Below are 13,252 nucleotides of genomic sequence, written 5' to 3' on the forward strand. Positions count from 1 at the left end.
TTTGATTTTTGTTAAATGTGGTATATAAACCAGATAAGGAGGCCGTTCACCTTCAAAATAAAAGTTGCACACCACCGATATGGCCAACATGTTTCAAAAGGCCCAAGTTATTGCAAATGTATCCATTCCACTTCTAATCTTGTGTGAATGGGATCAAGTTGGCAATTACACATAATCTGCTTGTGATAATTGAGCAATTAATTGTGATAGGTGTGTGATAGCCCTGCGACAGACTGGCGACCTGTCCGGGTGTACCCTGCCTCTCGCCCTAAGACATCTGGGATACACTGCAGCACCCTTGCAACCCTGAAAAAGGATAAGCGTAAGCAAATGGATGGATGAGTGGATGGATGGATGGATGTGACTGAAGTGTGATAAATCTGTGAAATCTATTTCATGTGCGTCACACATGAAACAGAAATTGCCATTAACTTTTACACTGAATCTGTCAAATCAGCTCTTCATAGATTAGAATCAGAAATTCATATTTTGTCCACAAATATTGGCATAGCTGCAACATGACATGGGTCATGTCATGGTCACAGGGAGATTGCCATCCTATTTTTCCTGAAGTCTGACTGACATATTTAGCAGCAGTGAGGGCTTCCATTAATGCCAGGAAATCCTGACATCAGATAAAATGTCATTCAAGACACTGTGTTCTGGGCACCTTGCAATGTTTACAAATAAAAGTTAGTGAAATTTTAAATTTCTACAACTATGAAGTCTGAGTTTATACTTTTAACAGCCACACTGAGAATGTTAATAGATAGAAATATAAAATAAAAGTGCACAAGGTCACTGAAACAGTTGTGCAATGAATTAAAAGGATAAACCCCACTTTCTTCCTTTTGCCCAGTGACTGTGTGAAACGTGTGGGACTATTTCAGAAAATCACCGATGCAAAACCTGAACTCTGATTTCAGATAGGCGCAGAGGGAGGGAGTCTTGAACACCTTGAGCTGAACTCTATGCTGATGGAATCTTATCATTCAAATACTGCCCCTGAATTTCGTGTCTGTTTTTTCTCCCACTAAAAACCCTGAAGGTCAACATCCTTCATTGGGAGTCAGTGTTGAACTCGCTGCACAGCAGTGCACCTACATTTAAAATGAGGAAAGAGAAAGAAACAGTGCTAACAATGTTCCCCCAAAAAAGCTTTACTGGTGCACATAAAATGGATCAAGGAATATTATGTTAGGAATACTGCTAGAAAGGCTTTTCCCACTCGTATTTTGTTTCATTGTACTTATTAAGGATTCAAGTTAAAGATTGAGATCAGGAAAAAATTCTTCTTTAGAGACAGATTAATAGTAAATCAGTGCTAATACATATTCTGATATTGTTTTCCACTATTTCATATTATTAGCCACATTATATTACAGTGTATAGATACAGAAGCAATATTTCAGGGGTGTTGTAAGTTCTCTTGCGATAATAAATGAGCTTCTACCACATAGACTCGATATAGGTAACAAGACACAAATGCATACATTATTGTGTATTAAACAGTTATTAACAAGCCATTATTCTCGAAGTGGGAAACAAAGCATGCTGATTTCTTGCCCCTGGGGAAAAAACAAAGGTCTCAAGGTTTTTTTTGTCTGTCTGTGAATGATAATAGACTGCTCGTGGTTAAGTACAAAATTAGACTGCAACAGCTGTGTCACCTGTGAAAGGCAGCGTGAATTGGATTGCTCCTCATTGTCTAGTCTAGCCTATACCAGCCGATGCAGCTGGCCGCTTCTGTGGCTAATATGATTGACTGCTCCACTGTCTGTTGACTAATGTAATTGTCTGCAGCTATTTTGGTAAAGACTTGATCCGTGTAAAAGGCGACAGTCCCTCCTTGGTCACGGAAGGATCAAGTCACCTCCTGGGCGAAGACAGTCGCAGCAGGCTCGTGGTGGAGCCGCCGAGCGGAGCAGCCAGTCACCGCGTTTACGGTAGGCCAGCCACACCAGCAGCAGCATCACTGTGACAAGCGAGGAGCCAACCACCAGGCTGACTATGACCAGAGCCAGGTCCAGTTCTGATGGTTCTGAAAACCCCCCCAAAACAAACAGACCATAAAAGCCACAGCCATGACTTGTTTGTGCAGTGTTCCCTAGTCTCTTTTACTTTCATCGTGTAGCTTTATATGACGCACTCATGAGGAGAATATCTCATTTCCTGTCACATCATCTGCCATGCATTCTCTGTTATCTCAGATCATCATTTTTGTGTAAGGACCAGCTAATAATTACCTATCTCCTCTGGAAAGGTAGAGTTCTTCACTTGTTTCAACATGGGTCCAAAGGATATGCGATTTTTCAGATTGGTGACAATAGTTTGCGAGCCCTCTGAGGGAAGTGCACGCCTCTGCTGAAGGCACTGCTACAAAAAGACAAGGAGATATGAAACAATTAAGTTTGGAAAATGGTGAAACAGCTAACAGGTTATTATCTGTTTGGGTGATGGATGGTTGTTCTTTCTGTCTGTGATGATAAACAGAAAGAAATGTGCACGAAAGCAACACAAATAAATCACTCGTCTGATAAATATTTCGGAAAAACCTGATTTCTTTCCTGGCAGTTTGTTTTAGTTGAATAAAAAGAGCATGAACAGAAGTATTTATTTCAAATAAAGAGCTGCAAATAAGGATTTGAGCTTGTAAGGAACAGCTTTCATTTAATCTAGGCACCCATTCTGATTTAGAGCAGCTCAAACAGGGTTTTTGCAGTGCAATGTATAGCTTTTCTGTAGCTGATGTGCTTCACCAGAATACATAGTCTCACATCAAGTGCAAAGAAGAAAAACAATTTGTCACAACAAGAGGGGGGAAAGGAGCAATAGATGTGGACAAAGAAAGTTGCAGATAATGTGGTACAATTTGTTTCAAAGCTCAAACTCTCAAAGTGTTTTACTGCTCTATATGATGGAGCTTTTATCATCTATCATATATCCCCACTGTTTTACGTGACCACTGCAACAGGAAAAAACAAAAAAAATGGCTGAGAACTTAGCAATACTAGAAACACAGCTGCTGTGGGAGCTGTAGAAGTGCTCTTCAAAGCCAGACATCAAAATGAGTCTCTGGAGTTTTTCCTCTCTTTCACCTCCGCCCTCTAACATGCACTTATCAGATGATTCCCCTTTTCCCATTAAATCAGAGCCCTCATTCCCAAAACAGCAGGATACAGGGGTTGGTATTAGAGCAGCCATATCCTTTGCTGCTCATGTAGTGTTATTCTCTAACTTTGTGAAGACCTCATCTAACCTATAGTGTGTGTGTGTGTATAATCACATGACCAGGGTTCTAGGCTGTGTGTTTGATTCCTGGGGTTAGCCTGCATGTCGGTCTTTGTATTCTTTCTAAAGAGTGAGATGTATAAAATACTTGTATTAGCAATGGCATGTTGCATTAGTTGTACCACAGCATTCTTTTCACTTCTGATTCTAAAAGATTATGCATGCTTCTGCTTTCAAATAATTCTTCCTCACATAGTTTTTCTATCATATATCCCATATTTTCATTTAACCTCTCTCTTTGCTCTTGTACCCAACCAATTTAAAGGAGCCCGCTCACTTCTAGTCTGTCTCCATGTTTTCCATGTCACAAAATTTAAATTACCTTCAGTCACTTCCTCTTTCATTCTCTCACATCATTACGCTGTGCACCCACTGCAATCTTACCCTTTCACAGTCAGAGTGGTTCCTCAGGCAGACACTCAGATCGCAGTGTAGGTACACTACTGAGTAATTAATCATTTGGAAGAGACTGATGGTGAAGCTGGCACTCGTTGACAAGGCAGTGGGCAGTAGTGTGATCCCTGCTGGTTCTGCTGCTAACCTGAGGCACCAAAACAAATGCAGAGTATAACCTCAGTGGATTTTTTTTTCTTTAAAAGAAATAGTGGAATGTTTAGGGAAAAGCGGTTAAAGTGAGAAAATCCTGCAGGTAAAGTCTCGGTCACATTGCTGCCACAGGCCATGGAAGCTGCAGCGATCAATAAACAGTGCACCGTTTTTTTGTCAATATTTTGGATTGGACTGAGCTGAACACTTAAAAAACAATAAATCATATTAGGTAAATGTCAGCTTTTGTTTTAGGGTGTTGTAAGATTGGTAGTTATGGTATGTAATGTTAATATGTTTTGCTATAAATTCTGATTTAGCGTCCAGAATATATTCACCAGTGTGCTGATTTTTTAATCGTTTCCTCAACTCTTTAGGAGGTATTAAGGTTATTATTTCAAGGTAATTTAAAATGATTTACTGGTGTTTTTTTTTTCTTCATTTCACTCAGGAGAAATACATTTGAAAAAAAACTGCACGTCACTGGTGTAAACATTTTTTTAAGTTTAACAGTCACTCAGACTTTGATATTTTACAGGTTGTCTATTTACAGTATATTGCTGCTTCTCCATATGTGTGGAGTGCACCCAATTTCCATCTATGTGACTGATCCTGGCTCAGAGAGATAACGCCATCAACCTACAACAGCCTTCTTTTTATCTAGAATATTTAACTCTTAGAAATGGACCTGCAGCTTCCTGGATTGATGTGAATTATAGTAAAACTGTTTATCTGGTAAAAATAAATAAATAAAAATAGATATACTTTTAAGCAGTGACAGTCTAGCCCTATGTATAATAACAACCCTGGGCCGTGTGGATAAGTGTTACCTGGTAAAAATTTGATACCTGAATTTTTTTCATTATTTTTTTCCCCCATCACCAGCTCAGAGATTTGGGAAAAACTGAACATTTAAACTTATATTTAATCAAAAGTTTAAATGAGACTGTGTAACAACCTTATTACAAGAAGTCAACAAACACTGATGTTATCAAAGACATCAGAATTCTATCCATCCATCCATTTTCTTGACAGTTTATCCAATTCATGGTGGTGGGGATTGCTGAAACACAAGCGTTGGAAAAGAACACAAACTCTTATTTCCGACTTTCCCGTTTACCTGGAGAAAAGACAGCAGGTAGAGTTTGCAAGGTCTGGCTGGATGGTTGGAGACAGACAACAGGAGGTGACCCCGAGGTTTATCTGACTGTTGTTTGTCTTTAGGTTGATAACCACTCTGAGGTTCCCCCGGGCAGGTACAGCATCACCAGGTTCTACACCTCTCCCAAGGTCAAGACTCATTTCTGCTGTGTAGTTTCCACTGCCACACAGGTCCTCTGAAACTTCCGTTATACTACCAACAAATCGGTGTATTTGCAACATGAATCTTAACATATTTACATCATAAATATCTTTAAAGAAGGGCGGCACCAATAATGTTATTGTGTAAGGTACTGCATATTACATACTTTATGTTATTGCTAAACATACACACACTAATCTTATTTTGTGATTGATTTCTCAGTGTAGACATTCATTTAAATCTATTTTGATTTAGTATAGAAATCAGCTTTAGGACCTGCAGTCACATGAGTATCTCAGGTTGAACAAATACAGCTCTGAAAACTCTCCCCACCTCAGAGTTTTCACAGTTGTGAAGGGTAGTAGTAGTTATGTCTAAGTTATTTTGCTCAGCTAAAATTCCTAATTATGCTATAAACATTACATTGACTGCAGAAATAAATAAATAAATAAATAAACTGGCATCCTAGTCTGTTTGCCAACTGTGGTTCCTGACTTCTTTTCACAAATTAGGAAGAAAAAAAAGCGTAAAAGTCATGGGATCATTTCTAGTCAATATTTTAATCATTCAAAATCTCCAGTATGTGTTAACTAATTATAAATAGTAACATTACCCAGAGAGATACAGATGTGATGAGGTCCTTCCCCTGCGCTTCAGCTTTGGCAGCTCTGACTCAGATTCTGGCAGTAACAGGCTGCGCCCTGACTCTTCTTTAGCTGCGGCACTCACTGACCTGGTGGCATTTTGCGCTTCAAGTACCTCGGCGTTGCCTGCTCCTCGGTCTAATTGTGTTTTTGTGTTTTTTTCAGAGAGCACCGTCAGCTCAGTAGCCTTTATTGTGGTCTGCAGAGGAGCTGCTTCAGGTTCAGATAAAGTGACCTCTTTACCAGGAGCCTCCTGAGCCTTAGAGGTCTCTCTGTGAAAGCGTCTTTGTGTTGCTTTCCTTACAAAGTGGGGCCTCTCAGGTGTCCAGTGCCTCTCCAAATGAACAGCTTTAGCTGCCACACTCCTGGCCTTTTTTGACATCGTTTCATCAACGCCGCGATCGGATTCACCGATACTGATGAATGCTGAAAGCATTGCATATTCAAGGTCAGCAGCCCGCGGTGTAGCCTTTCCAGCTACAAGACAGTCAGAGCTGCAATTGCCATTTTCTGGTTTTGCGCCAGCAGTAACCTCGGCCCTGAAATGATCTCTTTCTGTGACTGCACCCTGTGTTTTATACATTTTCTGACTATGATCAATTTCACCTGCTCCAGTTGTTGTTTCAGTCGCCTTGGTTGACCGAGCACAGCCGATAGTCCTACAGCTGCTTTTATTAATAATCTCTGTGGGCAAGATCCTTGTAGTTGGTGCAGAATCTGCCATAAATCCAGATATCAATTGACTTATTGAAGTCTTTTCATGCGAGGTCTGCCTGTCAGGCTGCTCTGTTCTGTCCTGCGTATATGCTGCAGAAATTTTCTCAAGTAGAGATTGTTTGGCTTCAAAAGCACTCTTTGTAGTCAGAGCTGTTTTGACGTCTTTAATTAATGAATATTCCATTTTTCTAAGCATGGTAGATGTTGGACCATGCAAACCTTCAGCTCTGTGGGATGTCTGCAGCAAGTCTCTTTGGATGTCCTTCTCTGGGTCATTAATATTATGTGTTATTGCAAATACAGCAGGAGCAGCATGCTGACTCTGTTCAATAGTCCTTACAGAAATTTTATCCTCAGGCAGCTCGGCGCTCTGTGTTTCTGTTGTGTGTTGTCTTTTCACAGCAGGGGTGGGTTTGCCAGTAGTAGGAGTTATGGGAGGCCCTATCAATGACAAAGGCTCAGTATGACTATTCGAGTGCTCTATGTGCTCAGCAGCAGCGCGAGATGACTTTTCCACAACTGGCACACTCTCACTAGCCATCAGCAGTGATTCGTGATCTTCTTTGGACACAGTAACACCACCTATGGTAGGAGTTGGAGCCAGGGACACGGAATCATCAGTTACTGCTGTGATCATTTGAAAGGAAGAAGTAATTAGCTGGTCGTCAGTCTGGTGTGTGGATTTACTGAGCATAATGATATCATTTCTGAAAGTAATATGTGCAGCAGGGAGAGCACTGTTGCTCACTGAATTGTTTTGCTTTCCGGGTGTTTTTTCTGCATGATGCTTCACATCAGAAACAGACATTTTAGTCACATCATCATGCTGGATTTTAGGCATTTCAGGCCGACCTTCTGACTCAACATCTGGAGAGGTGCCAGATGTGGCATGTGTGCTAAAGGCAGGTGTTCCAAAATCATACACAAAATTGTCATCTGTAGCCTGCTCAGTCCTGGGCCCGGTATGAACCGCAAGCATGACAGACTTGATGGGAACTGTCACTGTGCTGTTTGCTTCTCTTTTGCCATTTACACTGATCAGGTCATTCTCATTAATCATTTTCATTGCCGGTTTATCAGCCTGCATTATAGACACAGAGTTAAGTTCATCTATGTTATCTTTATTGCTGCCGGTCATTGGTGTAATAAAAGGTAAACTGTTCTCTTCAAGTCTCATCTCTGATATTTGCTCTGTCACCAGCTCTAAATGTTTCCCTTTCAAGGTCACCATTGTTCTTGCATTATCGTTCTCCTTGATTTGATTTGTCTCATCAACAGTCCCTAACAAAGACTCGACACGGTCACTTTCAACATTCGCATGTTGAGTGTTGGAATTGGCCCTAAGTAAGTTTAGCAAGACAGGGCTAACTGCTGATTCGGTTAGCCCTGTCAGCCTATAGGTGCCAGGTAAAATGTCACCTCCAAACAGGCTGAGATTTAGCAACGGTGACATGTTGGTGTGGGGAAATTGATCGTTTTCCGCTTTAGGACTCAATGGTGCCGTTAGGGTATGCACAGATCTCTGCTCGTTACCATCAACAGAGGTATGCAGAGCATCTGGATGGGCTGTCTGCTCTGACAGTTTAAATGAGCATGGCTGGCCTGAAGTCATGTCAAAAGAGGGGGAGGAGGGGGACTCGCTGATCTGAGGGACAGGCTGCGCTTGGCGAGGCTGCAACTGGCCTATGGAGATGTGGGCCTCGGATGACAAGGCTGTGGCCGTGGGTGGCCTAGTAGATGAGTCATTATACATCTTCTGGTGTGGAGCGGGATTCACTGATGCTATAATGTATTCTGCTTGCTCGCTCTCATTTGCGGTATGTAAAATTGAATTGGGCTTTGAAACTGAAGCACTAAATTTATGCCTGTGATTTGGGATGCCGTAAATAATTGATATATTGGGAGTAGAACTATTTACTGTAAAGTGGGGCTCAGCTCTCAGGAATCCAGCTGCGGTTGTCAATCGATGGGTGGTGAGTGACAACATATTGCTGATAGTCTTTAGTAAAGGGTGAGTGAATTTAGCTGCACTGCTGTGTGGGGAAACCGATGGCTTTAATACGTCCCCAAACTTTAAAGTGTGATGTCCAAATGTAGCTTCAACAACTTCGTTCCGGGCACTTTCTTTAGCGAGTGCTGACGTAACTTCATGCTTTGGAAGAACGGCCTTGGGGGGAGAGAGATGAGATTTAATCTGTGTGTATGGCTCTTTGGGAGGAGATGTTGTTTTCGACTGGTTTGGGCTCTGCCTTGTTGTTCTGTGATTTTTTGTCACTTTATAGGTAAATGATTTATTTGTGATTTCCACAATTGCTGTAGCATTTTCTCCCAGATGAATGCCCTTGTTCTCAGTGGTTCCCAGCTGTTTAATCAAACTGGGGCAGGGAGACAGGTTCTCAACAACGTGTCCTTTATCTCTGTTAAATTCTTTCAAATTAGTAGGGGGTCCAAAGGGAACATTTGTCATGTCCTTTTTCCCAGTTTCCCCAACACATTTATTGTCTTCTTTCCCCTCCAGTGTTTCCTCACTTCTGTCCTCTGCTTCTTCCCTTTTTAAAGACTCACTCTGCTTCTCAGCTGCAACTTTTAGGAAATTCTCTTCATATATTTTAGTCACACTGTCTCTTTCAGCTCCTTCATCACTGATTTGCCCTTTGCTTTGATCCACGTTTTGTCTCAAGGTTACACCCTCCTCTCCATTGGTCGTTCCACCTTTTTCCCTACTTATGTTGGCGGTTTGCGCTGCCATTTCTTCCCCTTCCCTGTCTTCATTTTGATTTGTCTTTGCTCCGGTATTGATTATTTTTTCTTGTTCTTCTCCTCTGCTCTCTTTAAATTTTTCTCTTTGATAGTTCAAAGTTGTGTCTTTCCCGTTTTTCTCTCCTTCCTGCAACTTTCTTATTGCCTTCATCTCCTCATTGTTTTCCATCTTGTTCCCATTTTCTACAACTGCATACAACACCTGTTCATTTTCATCTCTTGGTTTTGCGTCATAATCTCTTAGTGACTCTCTGATTAAATCCCCACTATATGCTGAATAAGACTGAAGAGTTGATGCTACATTCTTCCCTCTACCTACATCATAAGTTCCTACCTGGATGAGTTTAGACTGAGTCCCTGAAAATGTACTTATTGTCAGTTTCTCAGAAAGGGATTTGCTTGATAGTGTTGGTAGTGTCAACATGGACATGTCATCACCAAAGTCCTGTCTCAACTCTGAGAGAAACAACTTCCTGGGGAAAACTTCTGTTGTTGCGGTGGTTGTAGTTTGTGGTTCTCTTATAACTGGTTTATTCATTGGCCCTGGGGGATCAACAAAAGAATGTTTAACAATGCTGTGTACAGCGTTAAATGTCAGAGGATCTTGTTTATCTGTCAAGTGTGTCTTTGTGGTTGCAGATGCAAGCTTTATGGCAGAATCCTTTGGTAACAAAGTCAGTATGGGTCCTTTGGTCTGAAAGCTTGGTTTAGCTGGTGTTTGGAGTCTCAGAAGAGAGATCAAAGAATCCACTCTTCCTGTCTGAAAGTGAGACTCAGGATTTTTGACTGGCAAAGTGGCTGGCCTACTCCCGCTGAAGGGTGTTGCTGCACTGTGAGCTTCAGTCGAGCTCATTCTTACTGCTGGATGAGATGCAGTGCTGTGATCACTACCCTCTGTAAGAACACTTATGTGACTGCTGTGGGGAGCTGAACTAATAACAGGCATATTGCTTACCGGCCCACTGCTGATGTCCAAAGACTGTCTTTGAATGAAACTTTTTAAGTTTGTTGAGACACTGTGGGAAGCCGTTTTGTTATTCTTACTGAAATACATCAGGTCTGACTGCGGGACCCCAGTGCTTACTTTTTTTTCATACAGCTCTTTTTCTCCACTTTCTACTGGTTTCCTTGCAATATAAAAGGACTTTGATGAGTGATAAAGTGTTGTAGATGTTGAGACGGGTCTCTCTGTGACAGAAGCTTCACTAGGATAGGTATGCCTCAATTGCTGCTTGGTGTCTTCTTTTGTTTCTGACGACATCTCAGCAAGAGGTCGTGTGTGAAATGCAACCGCTTCTGGAGCTGATGAAAAAAAAATGTTTGGGGAATCATTCAAAACGCTTTGAGTATGACTCTGAGTTTTACTGAAGGAAAAAGAAATTAAAGTCTGATCGTAAAGTAAACTTCCTCCCTCGCTGAAACTGGAATGCTTGGTGAGGTTTGCATGACTGACGTCTGTGTTTAACATTTCTTCTTGCACTCGAGCTGACTGGTGATATAAACTGGTTAATGAGGCTGTAAGTTTATTGTTGTCTGGGGAGCCATGAGTTGACAGTGCAGCTTTCCCGGTGGAGCTTGGCCTTTGTTCTTTCAGGCAGGTCAAACACAAGTTTGTTATTGTGCTTCCTCTCGGTGAATCTTCTGCTGTAGCATTCTGAAAGATGGATTGCACTGTGCCCAAGCCATACAGGTCTCTTCCCGGGTTTGTAGTGTCCTTGCCTTGAGACTGTTTGTCACTGCTGTCATTACCTGCTGCATCCAGGTTATCAATTACACGAGAATGAGATGCAGATAGCACTGGAGGTCTCAGGGATCCATCAGCAGATGTGAGCCTAACAGAGTTAGTGTTTCTTTGATTCCTGTAATCAAGAAGAGTGTGAAACCAAGGAGGGGCTTTCACTGCATCTGCAGTCAAATTGCCCTCTGGGTCAGAGGTGTCATGCATCATTGATTCTATTGCAGATTGCGCAGAAGATGATGAGATCTTTTCATAATTAGAGATCAATAGTTTTTCTGATTCAGTGTCAATCCTCATAGCCGACGGCTCGCTCTTTAATATGAGAGAGCTATTCCCATTTCTGGAGACAAAATGCTTTGAGCTTAGTAGGGAAATTATAGCTGACGCCTTTGTGATTTGACTTTTCTTATAAGGTTGAGTCGGTCTGGTGTCAAGCGAGACCGCCCCTGGAAACTTGGCAGTCAATGCCATTGCGGTATGTTGATGCGTCTTCTCTGTAGGTATTGCTTCTGTGCCATGACCAGTTGTGTTTTCGTTTTTCAGAAGCAGATCTTTTGTGACAGTTGTGCCTTTTGTTTGCTCTGTGAAGTAACCTTGGAAATCTTCTTTTTCTGCCCTGACTACGAAGACAAAAGCAAAACATGTCACTCAAATGTCCTCCCTAGAGGCTCTGTTTCTTAAACCTAGCATGAAAAATAGCAAAAAATAAAAAAAATAAAAAAATTTGTTACCGTTTAGTGCTATTGAACTCTTAAAATCACATCAGTACAAACACCTGGCATTCAAAATAAGACTGAGTGAGGTTAAAGCATTTTATATTAGCATCACTGTTTTAGTTATTGTAGAGGTGGTCTTGCCCTCATTGAACTTGTCCTTGCTGGTGATTTTGAGAAGTTTAAAAGAGTGTTAGAAAAAGAGCCTTGCTGCTATAGTACATGTATGCATAAGATACAAAATGTCTGAGGTTGATGTTTACACTGATAATTGCAGCACTGATATCAGCCAGTTTACAAACTGAATTAATCTTTGCACATTAACATTGTGAGTTATTACCCTATGGCAAACTAAGGAGACAGCAAAAAAAACATAAACCTATACCATAACATCATATATTTAAATACAGGATAAATGGTCACAGATAGATTCAAGATTCTTTAATTATCACATGCGTAGTTATACAAGTACACCACGCAGTGAAATGTATCCTGACACACTCCTCGACTGTGCAAAGGGGGAGAGAAGAACATTATATACATTAAATGAATAAAAAAATAATGAGGGGAGAGCACGAACGCAGTCCCCCACTACCACAAATTATGCAGTTGAGATACCCGCATTTGGGGAATTCACAGGGGTCAGCACAACCGCAGTGCAATGGCTGAGCCTCGCCCTGGATGAACCACCTTCATGATAAATCAATTAATATTGATTATATTAAAACATGATCATAAAGCTAAACAAAGTATGAATGTAATACGTCTTAACTTATGAATGTATTCCTGATTTAAGTCATTACTTTAAAATTAAAATGCTAAGTAAGAGCGAGAATATTATTTATGTATACATCCATCTACCAGGCATGATACACAATTAAATAAATATGTGAGGAAAATTCTTTTAATTTATTCAAAGAGCTGCTATTTTATTTTATTATTTTCAGCATCTTTATTCTACTCTGTAGACTACTTTTTGCTGTTTTTATATTGGTACTTTCTTCAGATGAACAAATAAATAATCTTTTCTGTATTTTTTTAATATTGCTTTAATATTTTCAAAATTTTAATTATTACAACTTTACAGCTCATATATGCGTACAGTTATACAGTTTATATATAGCTGCAAACTGTAAAAAACAAACATATTGTATCTAACATAGAAATGATTAAATCTGTAGTATACCGGGCTTCCCATTAAGTTAAGTTGCTATACTGAGAAAATAAACCCAACTGTGAGTACATACCTGGAAGCAGAAAGAGTCCTAGTATAAAACAGTGAAGCGTTTTCATTTCTGTTCTGTCTTGTTTGCGATTTATCAGTCCCAGTGATTAAATGCTCTTATTACTGTTTAATCCACCTGAGCAGAAGGTATCAGCTGTTTGCAGTTACTAGCAGATGGTGTCATCCCATGCAGGGAGCTTTTGTCCTCTGAAGTTCATTTATACGTGGATTAGATTTCACAGTAATCCTCCCTCTTTACAGTCACAACTACATGGTCATGGGTTAGAAGATGAAAGAATTCAATAAGGATTTTTA

General features: G+C 40.6%; 1 protein-coding gene and 1 pseudogene across 2 annotated transcripts; both read right to left on the reverse strand.

Moving 5' to 3' along the window:
* Positions 1-1,164: 1,164 nt before the first annotated feature.
* LOC112842168 (uncharacterized) lies at positions 1,165-9,558 on the reverse strand. 2 transcript variants are annotated; one of them, XM_025898364.1, is made up of 5 exons: positions 5,754-9,558; positions 4,958-5,191; positions 3,676-3,832; positions 2,247-2,376; positions 1,165-2,041 (listed from the first exon to the last, which is right to left on the reverse strand). In XM_025898364.1, exons 1-5 carry the CDS (start codon positions 9,428-9,430, stop codon positions 1,854-1,856), a joined length of 4,386 nt encoding a protein of 1,461 aa, XP_025754149.1. In that variant the 5' UTR covers positions 9,431-9,558; the 3' UTR covers positions 1,165-1,853. The 2 variants fall into 2 exon arrangements, with proteins under 2 accessions (XP_025754149.1, XP_025754150.1); XM_025898365.1 differs by lacking the exon at positions 4,958-5,191.
* A 2,717-nt stretch (positions 9,559-12,275) lies between these two features.
* LOC112842282 (uncharacterized) lies at positions 12,276-12,417 on the reverse strand (annotated as a pseudogene).
* Between the last annotated feature and the right edge of the window lie 835 nt (positions 12,418-13,252).

Source organism: Oreochromis niloticus, linkage group LG14, assembly GCF_001858045.2.
Source record: "Oreochromis niloticus isolate F11D_XX linkage group LG14, O_niloticus_UMD_NMBU, whole genome shotgun sequence".
NCBI lineage: Eukaryota > Metazoa > Chordata > Actinopteri > Cichliformes > Cichlidae > Oreochromis > Oreochromis niloticus.